Source organism: Solanum verrucosum, unplaced genomic scaffold (assembly GCF_900185275.1).
Source record: "Solanum verrucosum unplaced genomic scaffold, falcon-dt-bn FXZP01000253.1, whole genome shotgun sequence".
NCBI classification, from domain to species: Eukaryota; Viridiplantae; Streptophyta; class Magnoliopsida; order Solanales; family Solanaceae; genus Solanum; species Solanum verrucosum.
Window position 1 is genome coordinate 2,794,253 of NW_026019984.1, and position 16,511 is coordinate 2,810,763.

Genomic DNA, 16,511 nt, shown 5'->3' on the forward strand with positions numbered 1-16,511 from the left:
TAAATCACCATTTGAAGTGATGTATAACAAGTAGCCTTCCTTATCACATTTAAGAGTGATATGTTGTCTTGGTTTTGCTACAAACCTGCATAGAGGTGATAAGTTTGAATCTAAAGCAAAGAAAGTTGTTATGCTAGGATATGCTGCCAGTCAGAAGGGGTATAAAATATTGGACATTGAATCCAGGAGGTTATTTGTTAGCAGGGAATGGATGTGATTTTTCATGAGCAAGAGTTTCATTTTCAAACCACTGACCTTGATCAAAACATTGATCCAGAGATTACACTATCATATTCACCTTTGGAGGACTATGAGATTACACCATGTGTTGTTATCAGGAATGCGAAAAATGACTCTGAGTCTATACATCATCAAAATCCTGCTGCTGCAATTTCAGATTCTGCTCATGTCAACACAATCACAGCTTCTCAGGATCAAGCATCATCAGGTTCAACATCATCATCAGATTCTTCATCCACACCTGGTATAGTTAATGTCAGGATATCAAACAGACAAGCTAAGCCACCTCTCTGGCATACAGACTATGTTTTGCCAAAAAATAGAGTTGCAGGGCAATGCATTTGTCCTATTGCAGATGTAGTGGACTATTGCAGTATTACACCATCATACAGAAGATTTGTAACTAAGTTTTCACAAGAGAGGGAACCTACATCCTATCATGAAGCTGTACATGATCCTAGATGGATTGAGGTTATGAAACAAGAAATCCAAGCATTGGAAGACAACCATACATGGGTGATTACTGAGCTGCCCAAGGACAAGAGGGCAATAGGATGCAAATGGGTATATAAGATCAAGTATAAGGTTGATGGGGAAATGGACAGATTCAAGGCAAGGTTGGTATCCAAGGGGTATAACCAAAATGAAGGCTTGGACTATCAGGAAATCTTCTCCTCAGTTCTAAAAATGGTAACTGTGAGGGCTGTCATAGCTTTGGCTGCTTTACATCAATGGCAAATCTATCAGATAGATGTTTTCAATGCTTTCCTACAAGGTGACTTGAATGAAGAAGTTTATATGGACTTACATTTGGGTTTTGTCTATCAAAGTAAGAAGGGGTCAGTATGCAAGCTCACCAAATCACTTTATGGACTTAAACAGGCCGGCAGACAATGGAACATCAAGTTAACTACAACCTTAGTCAACTCAGGATTCAAACAAAGCCATTATGACTACTCTTTATTCACAAAGCATCAAGGAACAGATATGGTGGTGGTACTAGTCTATGTTGATGATTTGTTAATTACAGGAAATGATCACAATATGCTTATGGAGACAAAAGGAATCCACAAGGATAATTTCAAGATAAAAGATCTAGGTGAATTGAGGTTTTTTTTGGGCATTGAATTTGCAAGGAACAATACTGGAATTCTTATGCATCAGAGGAAATATTGCCTTGAACTAATTTCAGACATGGGGTTGTCAAGTTCAAAACCTATTGGAGCTCCTAATGAGTTGAACAAGAAGCTCACAACTATAGAGTTTGATCTGCACTTTCCACCCACTGATGATCATGACAAATTGCTGAAGGATCCAAGTGTATATCAAAAGTTGATAGGAAGATTGTTTTATCTGACTATAACAAGGCCAAACATTGCATATGCAGTGCAACTTTTGAGCCAATTTATGCACAGTTCTTAGACATCACACATGGAGGCAACAATGAGAGTGGTTAGGTATGTAAAACAGTCACCAGGTCTAGGGATATTCATGACAGCTAATGTTAGTAATCAGTTGATGGCTTATTGTGATGCAGACTGGGCATCATGTCCAAACAATAGAAAGTCCATAACAGGCTACATGGTTACATATGAGAGTTCACTTACACCTGGAAATCTAAGAAGTAAGACACTATCTCAAGGAGTTCAGCAGAGGCTGGATACAGGCTTAGCCTCAACAGTTGCAGAAATAGTGTGGTTGGTAGGAATTTTCAAGGAGCTGGGAATACAAGTTGATTTACCTGTTCCTATACACAGTGATAGGAAATCAGCTATATAGATAGCAACTAATTTAGTGTTTCATGAACGAACCAAGCACATAGACATTGATTGTCACTTCATCAAGGAGAAGGTTCAACAAGGATTGGTTCAACCAACATACCTGAATACAACAGACCAACATGCAGACCTACTTACAAAAGGACTTACTTGTGTACAACATACATATCTACTTGCCAAGCTAGGAATGAAAAATGTTTTTCATATATCTAGCTTGAGGGAGGATGTTGAGCAGTCAATAAAGTGTACAACTGTCAATTGATGATTAGCTCATAATTAAGCTAGTTAGAAGGTTGTTAGACAATTAGTGAGCTGATTATCTTGTATATATAGGAGTTAGTTCATAGAGATTAGTAGTATCTTTCATATAGCAATGTATTCATTCAGTTACTGTTTTTAGTTCAAGTTAATGAAATTCTTCTTCTTCTTCTTCATTGTTATCTGAGTTTTGTTTGTTCAATTACTGAACTTCACACCGCCTCTGCCTCCGGCACCCGTCGATCTCCATCATTAGTTATGTCATCACCATTCTACACTGCCAACCACCTACATAGTCAGCCATCACGACTGAGTTATATCAGGATATATGTTTTACACAAACTTTTTTATTTCCATATATACTTCTACAATTCTACTATAATTAATTAATTTTGTCTCCATATATACTTTCGTACTATGATTAATTAATTTTGTTTCCATACATACTTCTCCTACTATAATTAATTAATGTATGTTTTTAGTTGATTAATTAAATCAAATGAAATACAAGACCCTAAATAAGAAGATATGAATGTTGAGACTTGAGAATTAGGATTGAATGTGAGTAAATAGTCGAGCGTTTGTGTAGTTGCTTTAACTATCTTGTTTCTTTGACTTAGGCATTATCTATTATTTTCTTTGCTTTAAGTATCCTATTATTTATTATTGATAGGATTCTCTTCTCCATCGTTTTCAACATCCCTTATTTGTTATTGTATTTGCTTAAACACTTGTTTGTCGATACTTTCTTACTCAAGTGGAACGTGGATCGAAACAAATTTTATCACTACAAGATAGAGGATTAAGACTATTTACACATTATTCTCATTTTTCTTCGGTGGCGGAATCAGAATTTTTAATATGAGTGTTCAAAATCTATAGAAATAGACACACAAAGTAGCCGAAGGAGATTCGACATCTACTATATATACATAAAATATTATTTAATCATATATAAATAATATAATTTTCCATCGAAAAAGGTTCAACCCTTAATATTGGCTCCGCCCCTATTCTCCCCGGATACCACTTATGGATTACACCAGGTATGTTGCATTTTTTTTTTAAAATGAGTCATGTTAAAGTCGTTGGATATTATAGGGTGAGGTGGCATCAATCTTCACCATAAAATATTTCTCTTCTTCTTTCATTTTCCCTCCTACAACCAAACCATTCACATGTTGTCTTCTTCAAATAACAACCACCAGCTTCATCCTCTTTTTCATACACAGTCACACACACCTATATTAACACCATTATCGCCCCCACATTATCCATATGAATTGGGCAAATATCTAGAAGATTCTCGAGATCTCTCAATTTTATCGTGATCTCCGGCAGCTTTCTCTGCAATGGCGGCAAATGCTCCGTATTTACTTCAGTTACCGGTTCGATCGCCGGAGTTTCGAGTTTTGATTACAGGAGGATACGCGATTTTCCGGTCGCGGATGGAGTTTCCGTTCTCGCGTAAGAATCACGCGACTTCTCTGAGAGCTCGGAAGGTGAGAGTAGTTGAGTGTTTTGCGAAATCGACTGAGCTGGAAGCGTTGGTGAAGGACGGCGGCGATAATGATAATGATGACGGCGATGAGGTTCGGGGAGATGATGATAAGGTTGTAACTCATGGAGACTCTGTTAGTTCGCAGAGGAGTGCTTCTGCCTCCGGTGGCGATTCATTGTCCCTTGGAATCCGTGAACCTGTTTATGAGGTGCTTAACTTTATTCATCCTTTAATCAGTTTATACAATTTTCGTTGTGAGTTATTTTCTAGTCTAAATTTTGCTTATAGCTTGAAACTTAGTATAATATACAAAAATTGAGTTGATTGACTGATTAGTTGTACTGCAGAGCCAGATTCAGAGTTTGAAGTTCATGAATTCCAACAATAACTTCAAGTTAATATACAAGAATAACTAGTTCACGTTCAAATATTTGTAGATATTTAGTCAACATTAAAACATATATACATGATTTGAGCAAAAGCTACTGGAAAACTTATACTCGTCAAATCTACTTGATGCATCATTTTTAGTTTAGATAAGTTATTCTGGTGGCCACAATAATGTTAAATCTGCACTGTGAGAAATGGTGAAGCATAAACGTATGGAATTGTAACTAGTTCCTTTGGAGGAGTTCGCGATATGATTATGTAGGTAAAACAAGGGAAATCAGGAATGATGGATTTCCTTAAAGGAAAATGTTTTGAAATCTTTCAGCTTCTTAAATAGGCATTGATATTTGCTTATGGTTGTGATGTATTATATTTAATCTGCAATATAAAATGAATCTTATAGGACTAATATAGAAAATCAATAGGCAGAAGAGACTTCTGGTCAACTTTGGGTGTCTTTACAGTAGTTAAAACTATGTCAGTGAAAGATGAAAGGAGAGAAGTAGAATGCAACTTATCACATTGCGATTTAATATTCTTAATGAAGAAAAAAATTAGGTTTCCAGACTGTCAAAAGTCGATCAAAGTATTGAATTTAAAGATATTGATGAAGCTACATCTGTTATTGCACAGAGAGACTCCTCCCTCTTAATTTCAACTTCCTGATTACGTTAGATAGCACACCAGAAAGATCCGGACATTGTTTTCTCCTTGTAATTACAAGTATTTTATACTCTCTTCATAACAAGAAGAAAACATTATTATTCTGGGAGAACTTCTTGATGGTTAGCTCACAATTAATATGTGATGCATCTCTTCACAATAGATGATCATAAATGTTGAGCTGGTCAATTACTTTGATGGTTAATTTATCTCACAATTAATATGTGATGCATCTCTTCACAATAGATGATCATAACTGTTGAGCTGGTCAATTACTTTGATGGTTAATTTGTATCAACATTTGGAAAATTCCCATCCTCCCTCAAAGTGAATTAAGATGGAGAAGTTATTGATAATACTTCAGCTTTTTTCTTAAGGTAGTGGAGGTGAAGACGTGTGGGACGGTAGCAAAAAGGAAAATAAACAGAAGGCACTTGCTGAAGTCCAGTGGTGAGTCTTTTCTCTTCTTTAATCTCAAAATGTGTTCCCTCTATTACCTATAAAGTTGAGATTATATGATGTAACTGACTATGAACTCACAAAAAAGTTCTGTACTTGAGAGTAACTCCATCTATCAATAATTGTGTGAAAACATTCATCTCTAATGTTTACTGATGCCAATTACCCGGTGCATTTTGTGTTCTCTAAAAAATTATCTGATAAAAGTCTCTAGTTAGTTTTCATCCTACTTTTATCGCAAAGAATTAATACTCAAAAGCATTTACTTCTATGTTTAACCTCGATCATACTAGGAATCCTTCTAAATTTAATTTTTGAAGTTACTATAACCCAGTTGACTGATCTGAAATCCCTATATTAAAGGACTTCTTCTCATGTCACTTACTGGTTTCCCTAATATGCTGAAAACAGGTTTACGTCCTCGAGATATCAGGAGTGTTGATCCGTCATTGTGGTTGACAAATTCAATGCCTGCTTTATTGGTATTTCAATTGCTATCAACTATGAATTTTTCCATAAAAATATCACTTTTATTTACTTGTTATGACTTATATTGAGATAACCTTCTAAACATGGTTGAAGCAACGATCTTAAATCAACCATCTATTTTCAGTATAAGAACTCTGCTACATGCAACTTATGAATGTTATTTTAGACTAAATCTTGGTATTTCCTAATTCATAAAACAAGCTCATTAACTACCCCCATGCTTTGTTTGTAATTTCTCTTGGTGAAATTTGGCATACACTACATGGCAAGAATGTCACTTAATGAACTCATATTTAGGCAAATTGATGGCTGTTGGCTCATGCAGGCAAGGCTCATCTTTGGAAGGCACTGATAGAAAAGAAATTCTTTTTCTTTTTGCTGATTCATCCTTGTTCGTTTTGCTACTGAAGAACATCTCTTCCTTATCCTTGTCTTTTTTTCTCTTTTATTGACTTCTTTACGAATCTAAAAACAACATAGTTGGAAGTTTTTATTGCTTATTACCATGACTGCCGAGGTAGAAATAACTGTTTGTTACTCAGATTTCATAGAGATACTGTTGAAGATTAGCCAAGTTGTGCAGTTCTACCTTAGCTTTTAATTTAAGATATTCTCTATCATAATTTGTGATTAAGAGTTTTAGATCAACTGCTTGCTCAACTTAAGCATTTGACTCCTCTAGCAGCTGTTTTTGATGGACTTCATTTACAAATCTTCTTTCAGGTCCGTGAGCATGCAATTCTATTGAATCTAGGTTCTTTAAGGGCCATAGTAATGCAAGAACGAGTCCTTATATTTAATTATAATCGGTAATATTTCATACTAGATATTCTAATCGTTTTTGGTCAGATCTAACAGTGAACTTAACACTATAAATGGTCTGCTTATAGTCTAGGAGGAAAGGCTTTCATCGATTCATTGTTACCACGGCTAAATCCTACAAGCACAAATGGAGGGCCATCTATGCCATTTGTAGTGGAGGTTAGTCAGTTCAATCAGCAGCTTTACATATTGAAAAGAATTGTAAATTATCCCCGCAATTTGATCTGTAGTTTTGTTACTTTGCTTTGAAGGCCACTACTTCAGTTAAAATGCCAACACAATGATCCCTAGGGAATTGCAGACAAAAATTGTTAATATGCATCAATTCTGTAATGTTATCCATGTTAGGCTTGATCCATTAAATCAAATGGAAAAGTAGGTTTATGTTCTTCACTTGCTGATGTAGAAGGAACTTGATGTGATTCTTGATATCAAATTTGAATGACTTAAAGCATGATGGCTTTAATTTGGTTATTGGGCATGTCAAGAGGCTCATCATTTTAGACTTAGTGCTAGTGTAGGCTTACTAATATAGGTATCTAAAATGGACGCCTATTCATGTTATGCAACTGATTAGAAACAAGAATCACAACACATAGAAGGAAATTCTGAATGGAGCTGGAGGGTCAACTGTAATTTATGGTTGAAGTTTGTAAAAGGACTTCTTTTCTGAAAATTTCAGGTGGTTGAAGCAGCACTGCATTCACGGATACAAAGATTGGAACATAGGCTGTGGGATTTAGAACCACGTGTGAGTATGGAACATAGTGAGTACATAAGTAATGTTTGTTTTTCTTCTTCTTTATATGAATTGTTCCCTTTCCCGCCTATTCCTTCTTCCACCGATTGACTATTTGTTGGAACCTAAGTGCGTTCTCCCAGTAAACAATGTTATCTTGGTGAAAGGGGATGAACATGCAAGGAATTTTATCACTTCCCTTCAAATTTTCTATCCATTACTTCTGTTCTAACTAAAGTATTTTAAAAAAAAAACATTTTAGAGGATTGTCCCGAACTTGTTATATGCGAAACAGCTCTAATTCTCTCTCAATGTAACATGTTGGCCTACTTGCTAGAGTGGTCCCTTAGAATTAAGTATCTCTCTTTCCACCTTAATTGGTATGGTTACTGTGAGAAATATATGGGAAAAATATTATTGAATTGTGTTGTTAACATTATTACATTGAGACCCTATTTATAGACCCTAGAATACAATCCTTTACCAAGTAGGATACTATTTAGTATTCCTATTTCTATTTCTATTACTATTCCTATTCTAATAGGATTGTATAAACCTATTCCTATTCTAACACTCCCCCTCAAGCTAGTGCATACAATTCATGTACCTAGCTTGTTACAAATGTAATTAACACGAGGACTGATGAGGGGCTTGGTGAGATATCTGCAAGTTGATCACTCGACTTCACAAAATTGACAATCAATCTCAATGTGCTTGGTCTTCTCATGAAATACTAAATTTGATACATAATGCCGATAAAACACTGAGTGATAAAATTACAGTGTTGGAACTTCCCAAGCCAAGCTTGCAAGGACTGTTTCAGACCATAGAGTGACTTACGTAATCAACATACAAGGCTACTAAACTCCCCCTGAGCAACAAAATTAGGTGGTTGCTCCATATAGACTTCTTCACAATGCAGTGGTCGTTGTAATTGCTCAAAATCTAGTATAAAGTATATGGATCATGTTGAAATCAATAGAAGAGTCGATATCAAACAAGTCACCGAAAAACTGGCCAGAACATGCTCATATGTCGGAGTATTAGATTTGATGGCTAAAAGTGGTCACAATCTAAGAAATAAAATTATATGGGTAGGGTCAGAATGATGTCACAACCCAACTAGAAAATAGAAATAATATAGGATAGTTCGAATTGATGGAACAACCCTATTGAAAAAGAGAAATAATATGGGTAGGGTCGGAATGATGGTACGACCCTGCTGAAAAAGAAAAATAATATGGGTAGGGTCGGAATGACGGCATGACCTTACTGAAAAAGAAAAAATTATACGGGTAGGGTTGGAATGATGGCACAACCCTATGCAAATCAGATTTAAGGAGTCACCGGAAAGACGAATGGAACTATGCAAATCAAATCTGAGGAGTCACTGAAAAGACACATGATGCTATGCTACTCAGATATGAGAAATAGTTCGGAAAAATCCACGGTACTACACAAATTAAATATGAAAAGTAGTCCGGAGAGATGCACGGTGCTACGCAAATCAGATATGCAAAAAAAGGTAGTCACCGGAAGGATGGCACGATGCTACACAAATTATATATGAAAAAGGAGTCACTGGAATGATGGCACAGTGCTACAGAAACTAGATATGAAAAAGTAGTCACCAGAATGATGGCACGGTGCTACACAAATTAAATATGAAAAAGCAGTCACCGGAATAATGGCACGGTGCTACACAAATTAGATATAAGAAAGAAGTCACTAGAATGATGCATGATGACCCAACTTTTGCTAACATAATCATTGGCCAGACGGGCAACATATATGGGTGCCACCCGCCGGCAGCGGAAGCTCTTTAATTCTCTACCAAGTTCGTAGAGGCTCTGATACCATGTGAGAAATATATGGGAAAAATATTATTGAATTGTGTTGTTAACATTATTACATTGAGACCCTATTTATAGACCCTAGAATACAATCCTTTCCCAAGTAGGATACTATTTAGTATTCCTATTTCTATTTCTATTACTATTCCTATTCTAATAGGATTGTATAAACCTATTCCTATTCCAATAGAATTGTATAAACATATTCCTATTTTAATAGGATTGTATAAACCTATTCCTATTCTAACAGTTACTTTCAACTTAGAAATACACTGCCTCACTTGGTGCAGGTCCAAGCACTACTTGAGGTTTTGCCTAACCGATTAACTGCAGACATATTGGAGGAACTTCGTATCAGTAAACAGAAACTGGTACAATTACCATTCAGTTGTACCTTATAATACTAATTTTGGTACATTCTATTACGACTTTCCTTCTCTTGCTTGTGACAGGTGGAATTGGGTTCCAGGGCAGGGGCTCTTAAGCAAATGCTACTTGATATTCTAGAGGATACTCATGAAATACGTCACATCTGTATAATCGGGAGAAATTGTGTACTTAAGAAAGAAAACGATGAAATAGAGTGCTCCGTGCCCCTAGATAAGGAGATTGTTGAAGGTGTGCTTATAATATTCCCATACACACTCTTGCATATGGCATACAACAGATACCAGATCAGTTATGCTTCTTACCCTTGCTTATTTGTCTTTCTATTTGGCAGAAGAAGAAGAAGAAATTGAAATGCTTTTGGAAAATTATCTTCAGAGGTTGTCTATTGGTGCTATTTCAACCCTGTTAGTGTAGATAGTGTACCTCATTAATTGCTGCATACTTAGTTTATGTATTTATTCTGCAATAACATAATCAAGCGACTTGCACTGGTTGGGTGTCTTATTCTTTGCTATAGTTTCCGTCAGTCGTGAGGGTGTAGGTCTTTTAGGTCAACGTCTCTCCCTGTGATTTTAGGTCTACATGTTTTCACACCCTACAAACTGGTGTATTTGAAGGTCTATGTAGGACATGGACAAATCATCCTTGGCAACCTCCCAATTTATCCTCCGTGTTTACTACTTGTACTTTTCATCGAATGTAAAGGGCAGCCCGGTGCACTACCCTCCCACTCCTTGCAGGGTCCAGGTAAGGCCGGACCCTTAAAGGTCTATTGTATGCAGTCTTACACTACATTTCTAGAAGAGGCTGTTTCCACAGCTCAAACACATGGAAACAACTTAACGACTCTCCTTCAGTTCTCCTTGAAGGTGATCACTTATAATCTTGTTCCCATCCTGACATCCTCTTCTATATAACCTCATCTTGTTGATATGTTGGGCTTTACTGACTTGCCACTCAACTCCATATAACTTTGTTAGTCTCATATTGTTTTATAGAACTCACTTTTACTTTGGTAGGCATCTTATAATTGCATATGCCAATATCGTGGCACCTTCAGTTTGATCATTCTAGTTTAATCATGTGTTACAGCTTTACCTATTATGCTTTTGTCCTGCACACTGAACCTAGGTATCTTGATTGTTTGCATATAGGCACTACAATCCCATTAGTTCCACTTCAACTCATTTTTCCTATGGGAGCTAAACCTGAAGTGCATATCTTTTGCCTTACTTCTAATTATTCTAAAACCCTTTCTCTCTTGAGTGCATAACTAACTTTTTAACCACTGCACTAATATTTTCTTCACTATCATAATATTATAAATGTTAGAATAGTAATAGGTATATACAATCCTGACCCTTCGGGGTGGCCCAGTGGTTTGGGCTTGGGACTTCCATGTTGGAGGTCTCAAGTTCAAAATCCCTTGCCAGCTAAAGCAAGGGGTTTGCCTTCTGGGTCGAGCTCGTCGCACCGGGCTTGCCTAGTGCGGGTTACCTCTCCTATGTAGTTTGCGAGCTATTGCATAGGAGCGGGGGTTTTCCCCTGTGCGCACCCAAAAGGGTAGTGACTGCGGGTTTCCCTTGTCATCAAAAAGAAAAAAAAAAAAAAAATAGGTATATACAATCCTACTTAGAATAGTAATAGGAATAGTATACAGTGTCTTACTTAGAAAAGGAATGTATTGTAGTGTCCTAGTTGGAAAATGTGTCTATTGTAGTGTCTATAAATAGGGCCTCTCTGTAATAGTGTAGAAACAACAATTCAATAATATTCTTTTTCTATATTTTTCACAATAAATATGTCAAAATCAACTTACTTAAACTCCATAAACTAGGACAGACCAAAAGATAAATATCTACAAATGTAAAAAAGAAAAGAAAAGGGAAACTGAAGTTGGAAAATAAGATAAGTTGGTCCTTATTGGACACAAAGTAGTCAACTCTGTGACTTGGTTGATTATGCAAGTGTATAACTGAGTAGGAGCTATGATTATATTCTTATAATAGAATACACCACCAACATATCCAGTATAGTCTCACAATTCACAAATAGGGTTTGAGGAGGGTAGAGTGTACGCAAACCTTACCCCTATCTTGGGAGGTAGAGAGATTGTTTCCTATAGACCCTCGCCTCAAGGAAAAGCATATCAAAGAAGATCGAAAACAGAAATAACGAAAGTGAAGAATCATAGGAAAGCATTCTGAAAAAAGAACAGTAACTACAACAAAATAGTATGATAACCGCAGTACAAGAGACGACAGTGAATAGTGATAGATAGAATCTGGAGAGAAATTCCTGCATAAGATATCCTTGAAGTGCATTGAAGGTAATCTTTAAGCAATCCACTTTTTTCTTATACATACCATTCACACTTCCTATATTTTGAATTTTATATTCATGGCAATATGATAGTTAGAGCATAGTGGTTCAAACAATCAAAAATTTAAAAGTAAATAATCAAATTTTTGGTCCATTATAAAGCAATTTTCTATGATCATATAGAAAATCTTGAGCCGTCCTTTCCTGATTTATCTGTACCAAATAAGTCTGGTAAGTTACTGAAACAGGTTTCCATTTGTTCATCCAACTGCAGATGTGAATCTTGCCATGGTCAAGCTGAAAGGCTCCTTGATTCTGCAAAAGAAATGGAAGACTCAATTGCTGTAAACTTGAGGTTTGTACATGTCTTATTACTTTTCTTCTTAACTCTTTATCCTTGTGTTGGTGAACTGGGTGATGTAAAGTTGAAAAGCGATAACAGTGCATATGTAGGGAAAATTGGTCAAAGTTGCTCTCGTTCATTTGAAGAACTCTTCTATTTAATTTCATCCCCTGAACTTCCTGAAACAGTTCTCATGCTTTTAGAAACATATTGGAAGACACGTTATAAGCTGGTTTCATTCTGCAGATAAATTTAGTGTCAGACAGAAGTATTGATGGGGACTGCTAACAGATTCTGCTAGTGTTCTTGATCAGTGAGCCGTTTGTTCAGTTGTGAGAATGAGAAATCAACCAAATGAAATAATAGAGCATTAAAAACTTCTATAAATGACTTCACAAATGAGAAATTGTACTGAAATTTCAATGGTGAACGTGTACTTTGTCTTGATAAGAAGAATAACTGTGTGAGAAACTGATAATCCCACAAAAGAATGAAAAAATATTTAAAGAACAGAGTAAGAGATAAGTAGATGAAAGCATGTAACCGTAAACTCCATGCTGTACGTTTGATAACCTTTTTCTCTAAGTTTTGGTGTGATAAGTTGTGTTGTCCCTTGACTAAACAATATTTAGACACGCTTCTACTGTAGCAAAGCATGGTTCTTTAGCTAAAACTTCTAAGATTTCTGTACATAAATTCATACAAGAAATCAATGAAATATCTACTTAGGTTGTCGCTGGTGATTGACAGATCAGTTAAAAGCTTGCAACTGAAACAAGATTATCAGATTTTTCAATTGGTGAATGTGCGCTTGATTTGGTCGTGTTTTGGCTTCTGTGGTCTACTGATTCTTAGTTATGAAAACATTTAAGTGAGCAGACTTGATTTTAATGTAAATTTTTTGCTTGTCCTTTTCAGTTCTCGAAGGCTTGAGGTGAGCAGATTCGAGTTGATTCTACAGGTTGGAACATTTTGTGTTGCTGTTGGTGCTCTGGTTGCAGGTATTTATCCAACTAATATAAACAGAAAAACAAGTTAAACATATCCAGTATTTTCTTCTTTGATATCTCCTCGTGAGAATCAGTTGTTTCCCCTTAGTTTTGTCTGCTAAGACGTTTTTTGTGATACAAATGTATATCCAACTTAGATATACATAGTGCTAGTAGAATTCACGGGGCTTAAGTGGCACATATGTATTACTTTTATGAGAATTACTTCTGTCCACCACTCACCTATGAATTATGATTACTAATTCAGCTTTTGTTTAGATGCAATGGATATAGCCCTACTATTGAGTTCGCTTAGAGTTCACTTTTTTCAACTGATAGGATCTGTAAATATATGGCTCTCTAACACTTCTTAGATTCAGTCTGCATGGAGGTGGAGGGTTATTTTTAGATCATACATGTGCCCTTGATGGCTTACTTTAATGCGTAATTATATGTAGTTATACAATTTAATGGTATTGTTTTCAGATTCTTTTTTCTGAAATCTAGGAATGTACCTTAAGGTATGTTCCGTAGGAAGGAAAATGTTTTTGGATGTCCAAATATTTTGACCAAGTGAACATGAGAAAATTGGAAAAATATTTTCCTCCATACCGAACACACCCCAAATGCACAGTTTTTGGTCCCAGATAAGATATAGTTGGACTTTATCATGCACTACAACAGTTCGGTGTTCATAAATGAGCTACTTCTGTAGCAAATGAAGTTGATAGGTTTTCAACTTCGTAGTCCAAGTCTCACAGATCAGTCATTGTTTTGACCTAAGGTTTGTTTGGTGTCTTAAAAAAAATTATAAGCCTACGAGGTTGTCAGTTATTGCTATCTGAGTAATCAGGTCTCATCCCTTTCAAGTTTTTCTACTCCTGCTTAGGGGTCGTTTGGTTGGAAACAAGTTATCCCAGATAAGTTATCCTGGGGTTAGCTATTCTTGGATAACTTATCCCACCATGTATATGGGATAACTTATCCCATCACTGTGATATAAATAGTGGGATAAGTTATCCCAAACATGGCAACCAAACAAGATAAAAAAAATTTATCCCATCACTATTTCTTGAGGTTAAATACCACTCATGGTTTGTTCTTTTCCTGAGGCAAAATCTATAACCTTAGTTTCACACCTACAAATCGGTGCATCTGTAGGTTGATGTAGGACATGATCAGACCTTCTCTCATTTTATCCTAAATGCGTGCTCGTATAATATTTATTACTTTTGTGGTTATCAATACCTGGTCATGTTTAGTTTTTAAAATTTTTCATGCATACTCTCTTATGTGGATTTGTATTAAATGCTTCCAAATAAAGCCTAATTAATGATGTAGAAATTCTAAACTCTCATAAAACTTTTGGCACCACTTGATGCATGCATCTTTCGGCAAATATTGTCATTTTTAATCTGATTTTGTATGACCACACATCCAACATTCATCTTATTTCTTAGCGTCTCATCTTGACAATCTAGAACCTTATTTAGTACAAATCTTTGGAGAGCCTGAAAGTAGAGAATGGGTTGCAATTGAATTATAAAATACAAAAGATGGTTTTCTTCTTCTATAGTGCTGCAAATAGTTCATCTGCATAAAAGGATAATATTCAAATATGCAAATTGATACGCATGTATACTAATACGACATGTTATAACACACCTACTTTGGCTTTTGTACAGGTATATTTGGCATGAACTTAAGATCCTATCTAGAGGAACATGTGGTATGTTTCTTAGATCTCGAGAGCCCGTTATCTATATCTCCTCATTTTGGGAAAATATTTCCAGAATTTTGTCTTCTCATCATATATTTGTCTAATTAAATGCAGTTTGCATTCTGGCTTACAACAGCAGGAATAATTGTTGGGGCTGTTCTGGCCTTTTATCTCATGTACTGGTATCTCAGAACGAGGAAAATACTGTAAGCAACTGCTGATTCCGCAATCAGGTATAGTGCCTCCTCTCAAGTAATTAGTAATCCCACTGTCCTAATTTATGTGACGTTGTTTGACTTTAAGAGAAAAAGGAAAAACCTTTGAAATTTGTGGTCTAAAACAAAAATTCATTGACCATTTGTGTGGATATAAATTAAGGAAATTCTAAAGTATGGTATTTCTAGTTATAGAATTGTGACATTTTTTTAGAACGAACTAAGAAGGAAAGTATGTCATATAAATTGAGACAAAGAAGTAGTACTGACTCTCCTCCTTGCAGTGCACATGAAATAATGATGTTCTTGGACTCGCAAGTACTTGTAGGTGGAAATATGGATAAAGGGTGATGAACTAAAATTGGCTAGAACTCTGGATATTCTAGTAGAATTAGGAATGTGGGATAAAACAGTGATTGATAAGTAGGTCTGCCAGTGGGCATAACTTACATGTCAAAAGACTTCCATCTATATCACCAGTTGAGCAAACCTAGTTAAACACGACCGGCAGCCAGAGGCAAAACCCATAATTTGAAATTTATGTGTTCATATAGTGACCTTGAGTTTAATATACAATAATAACTGAATTCACAGTCAAATATTTATGTAGTTGATTTACATATATCTGAGCAAAAGTTGTTGGATTCAACTGAACCCATATGTCATACTCTAGATTCACCTCAGCTGGTAGCTTAACCTACCTGAGTTTGGAATTGTTTGTTTTATGTGCAGGTGATTTAAATCTTGACCAAGATTCACGACTGCAGTAGGTGCCCAAAACAATGCTGGATACTAGCATATGTCTGGGTACGTAGAGATCATTGTGCATCAATATGATGCTTCGCAGACACTGCCAATATAATGGCGAAAACAACAAAATTAGGTATGGAATATGTCCCCAGTTTCAAGATCTGTAGGATTTGAGAGAGAAGGTGACAGTCAAATCTTCCTCAAGTTATATACCATGGGTGCCAATTAGGAGTAGCCATCACTCTCTTTTACCAGCTTGTTATGTAGTGTAGCATCATCTCCCACTATAAGTTACCAAGACATTCAGACGTAGAAGGTATTGAGTCCATAAAAACTTTTACTTGAGCTGAGAATCTATAAGAAATAGAATCTCTACCTTAGTTCAAGGTTGTGTAAACCACCCTTTTCTTTTCACTTGTGAGATTTTACTGTGTATGTTGTTGTTGATTGTACTTTTGTAAACACAGTATATGCTTGTGGTGAGTAAGTTGAACAGGGGTACCCTTTGAGAAGAGTTTCCATAATTATTTGAATTATCACATCTTCTTTCTTAGCCAAGTGTGGACAATAACCAACTTATGTATTGATAT

General features: G+C 35.9%; 1 protein-coding gene across 4 annotated transcripts; it reads left to right on the top strand.

The window, feature by feature from the left end:
• Positions 1-3,483: 3,483 nt before the first annotated feature.
• Positions 3,484-16,361, top strand: LOC125818033 (magnesium transporter MRS2-11, chloroplastic). Of its 4 annotated transcripts, XM_049497540.1 has the most exons (14): positions 3,485-3,985; positions 5,208-5,280; positions 5,701-5,771; positions 6,502-6,587; positions 6,669-6,759; positions 7,283-7,351; positions 9,483-9,563; positions 9,645-9,810; positions 9,914-9,959; positions 12,179-12,259; positions 13,166-13,248; positions 14,922-14,965; positions 15,071-15,189; positions 15,904-16,361. In XM_049497540.1, exons 1-13 carry the CDS (start codon positions 3,629-3,631, stop codon positions 15,164-15,166), a joined length of 1,344 nt encoding a protein of 447 aa, XP_049353497.1. In that variant the 5' UTR covers positions 3,485-3,628; the 3' UTR covers positions 15,167-15,189; positions 15,904-16,361. The 4 variants fall into 4 exon arrangements, 2 of the variants coding, with proteins under 2 accessions (XP_049353498.1, XP_049353497.1); XR_007442336.1 differs by lacking the exon at positions 15,904-16,361 and having other exon boundaries at positions 3,484-3,985; positions 9,914-9,970; positions 15,071-15,181; XR_007442337.1 differs by lacking the exon at positions 15,904-16,361 and having other exon boundaries at positions 3,484-3,985; positions 9,914-9,970; positions 15,093-15,166.
• The last annotated feature ends 150 nt before the right edge of the window (positions 16,362-16,511 follow it).

Bases quoted from the DNA above. Each gene is read 5' to 3' on its own strand.
- LOC125818033 (XM_049497540.1), top strand. From the start codon at position 3,629: ATGGCGGCAAATGCTCCGTATTTACTTCAGTTACCGGTTCGATCGCCG. The intron at 7,352-9,482 runs GTGAGTATGGAA...CACTTGGTGCAG, and splicing joins TGTGGGATTTAGAACCACGT to GTCCAAGCACTACTTGAGGT. The intron at 14,966-15,070 runs GTATGTTTCTTA...AATTAAATGCAG, and splicing joins CCTATCTAGAGGAACATGTG to TTTGCATTCTGGCTTACAAC.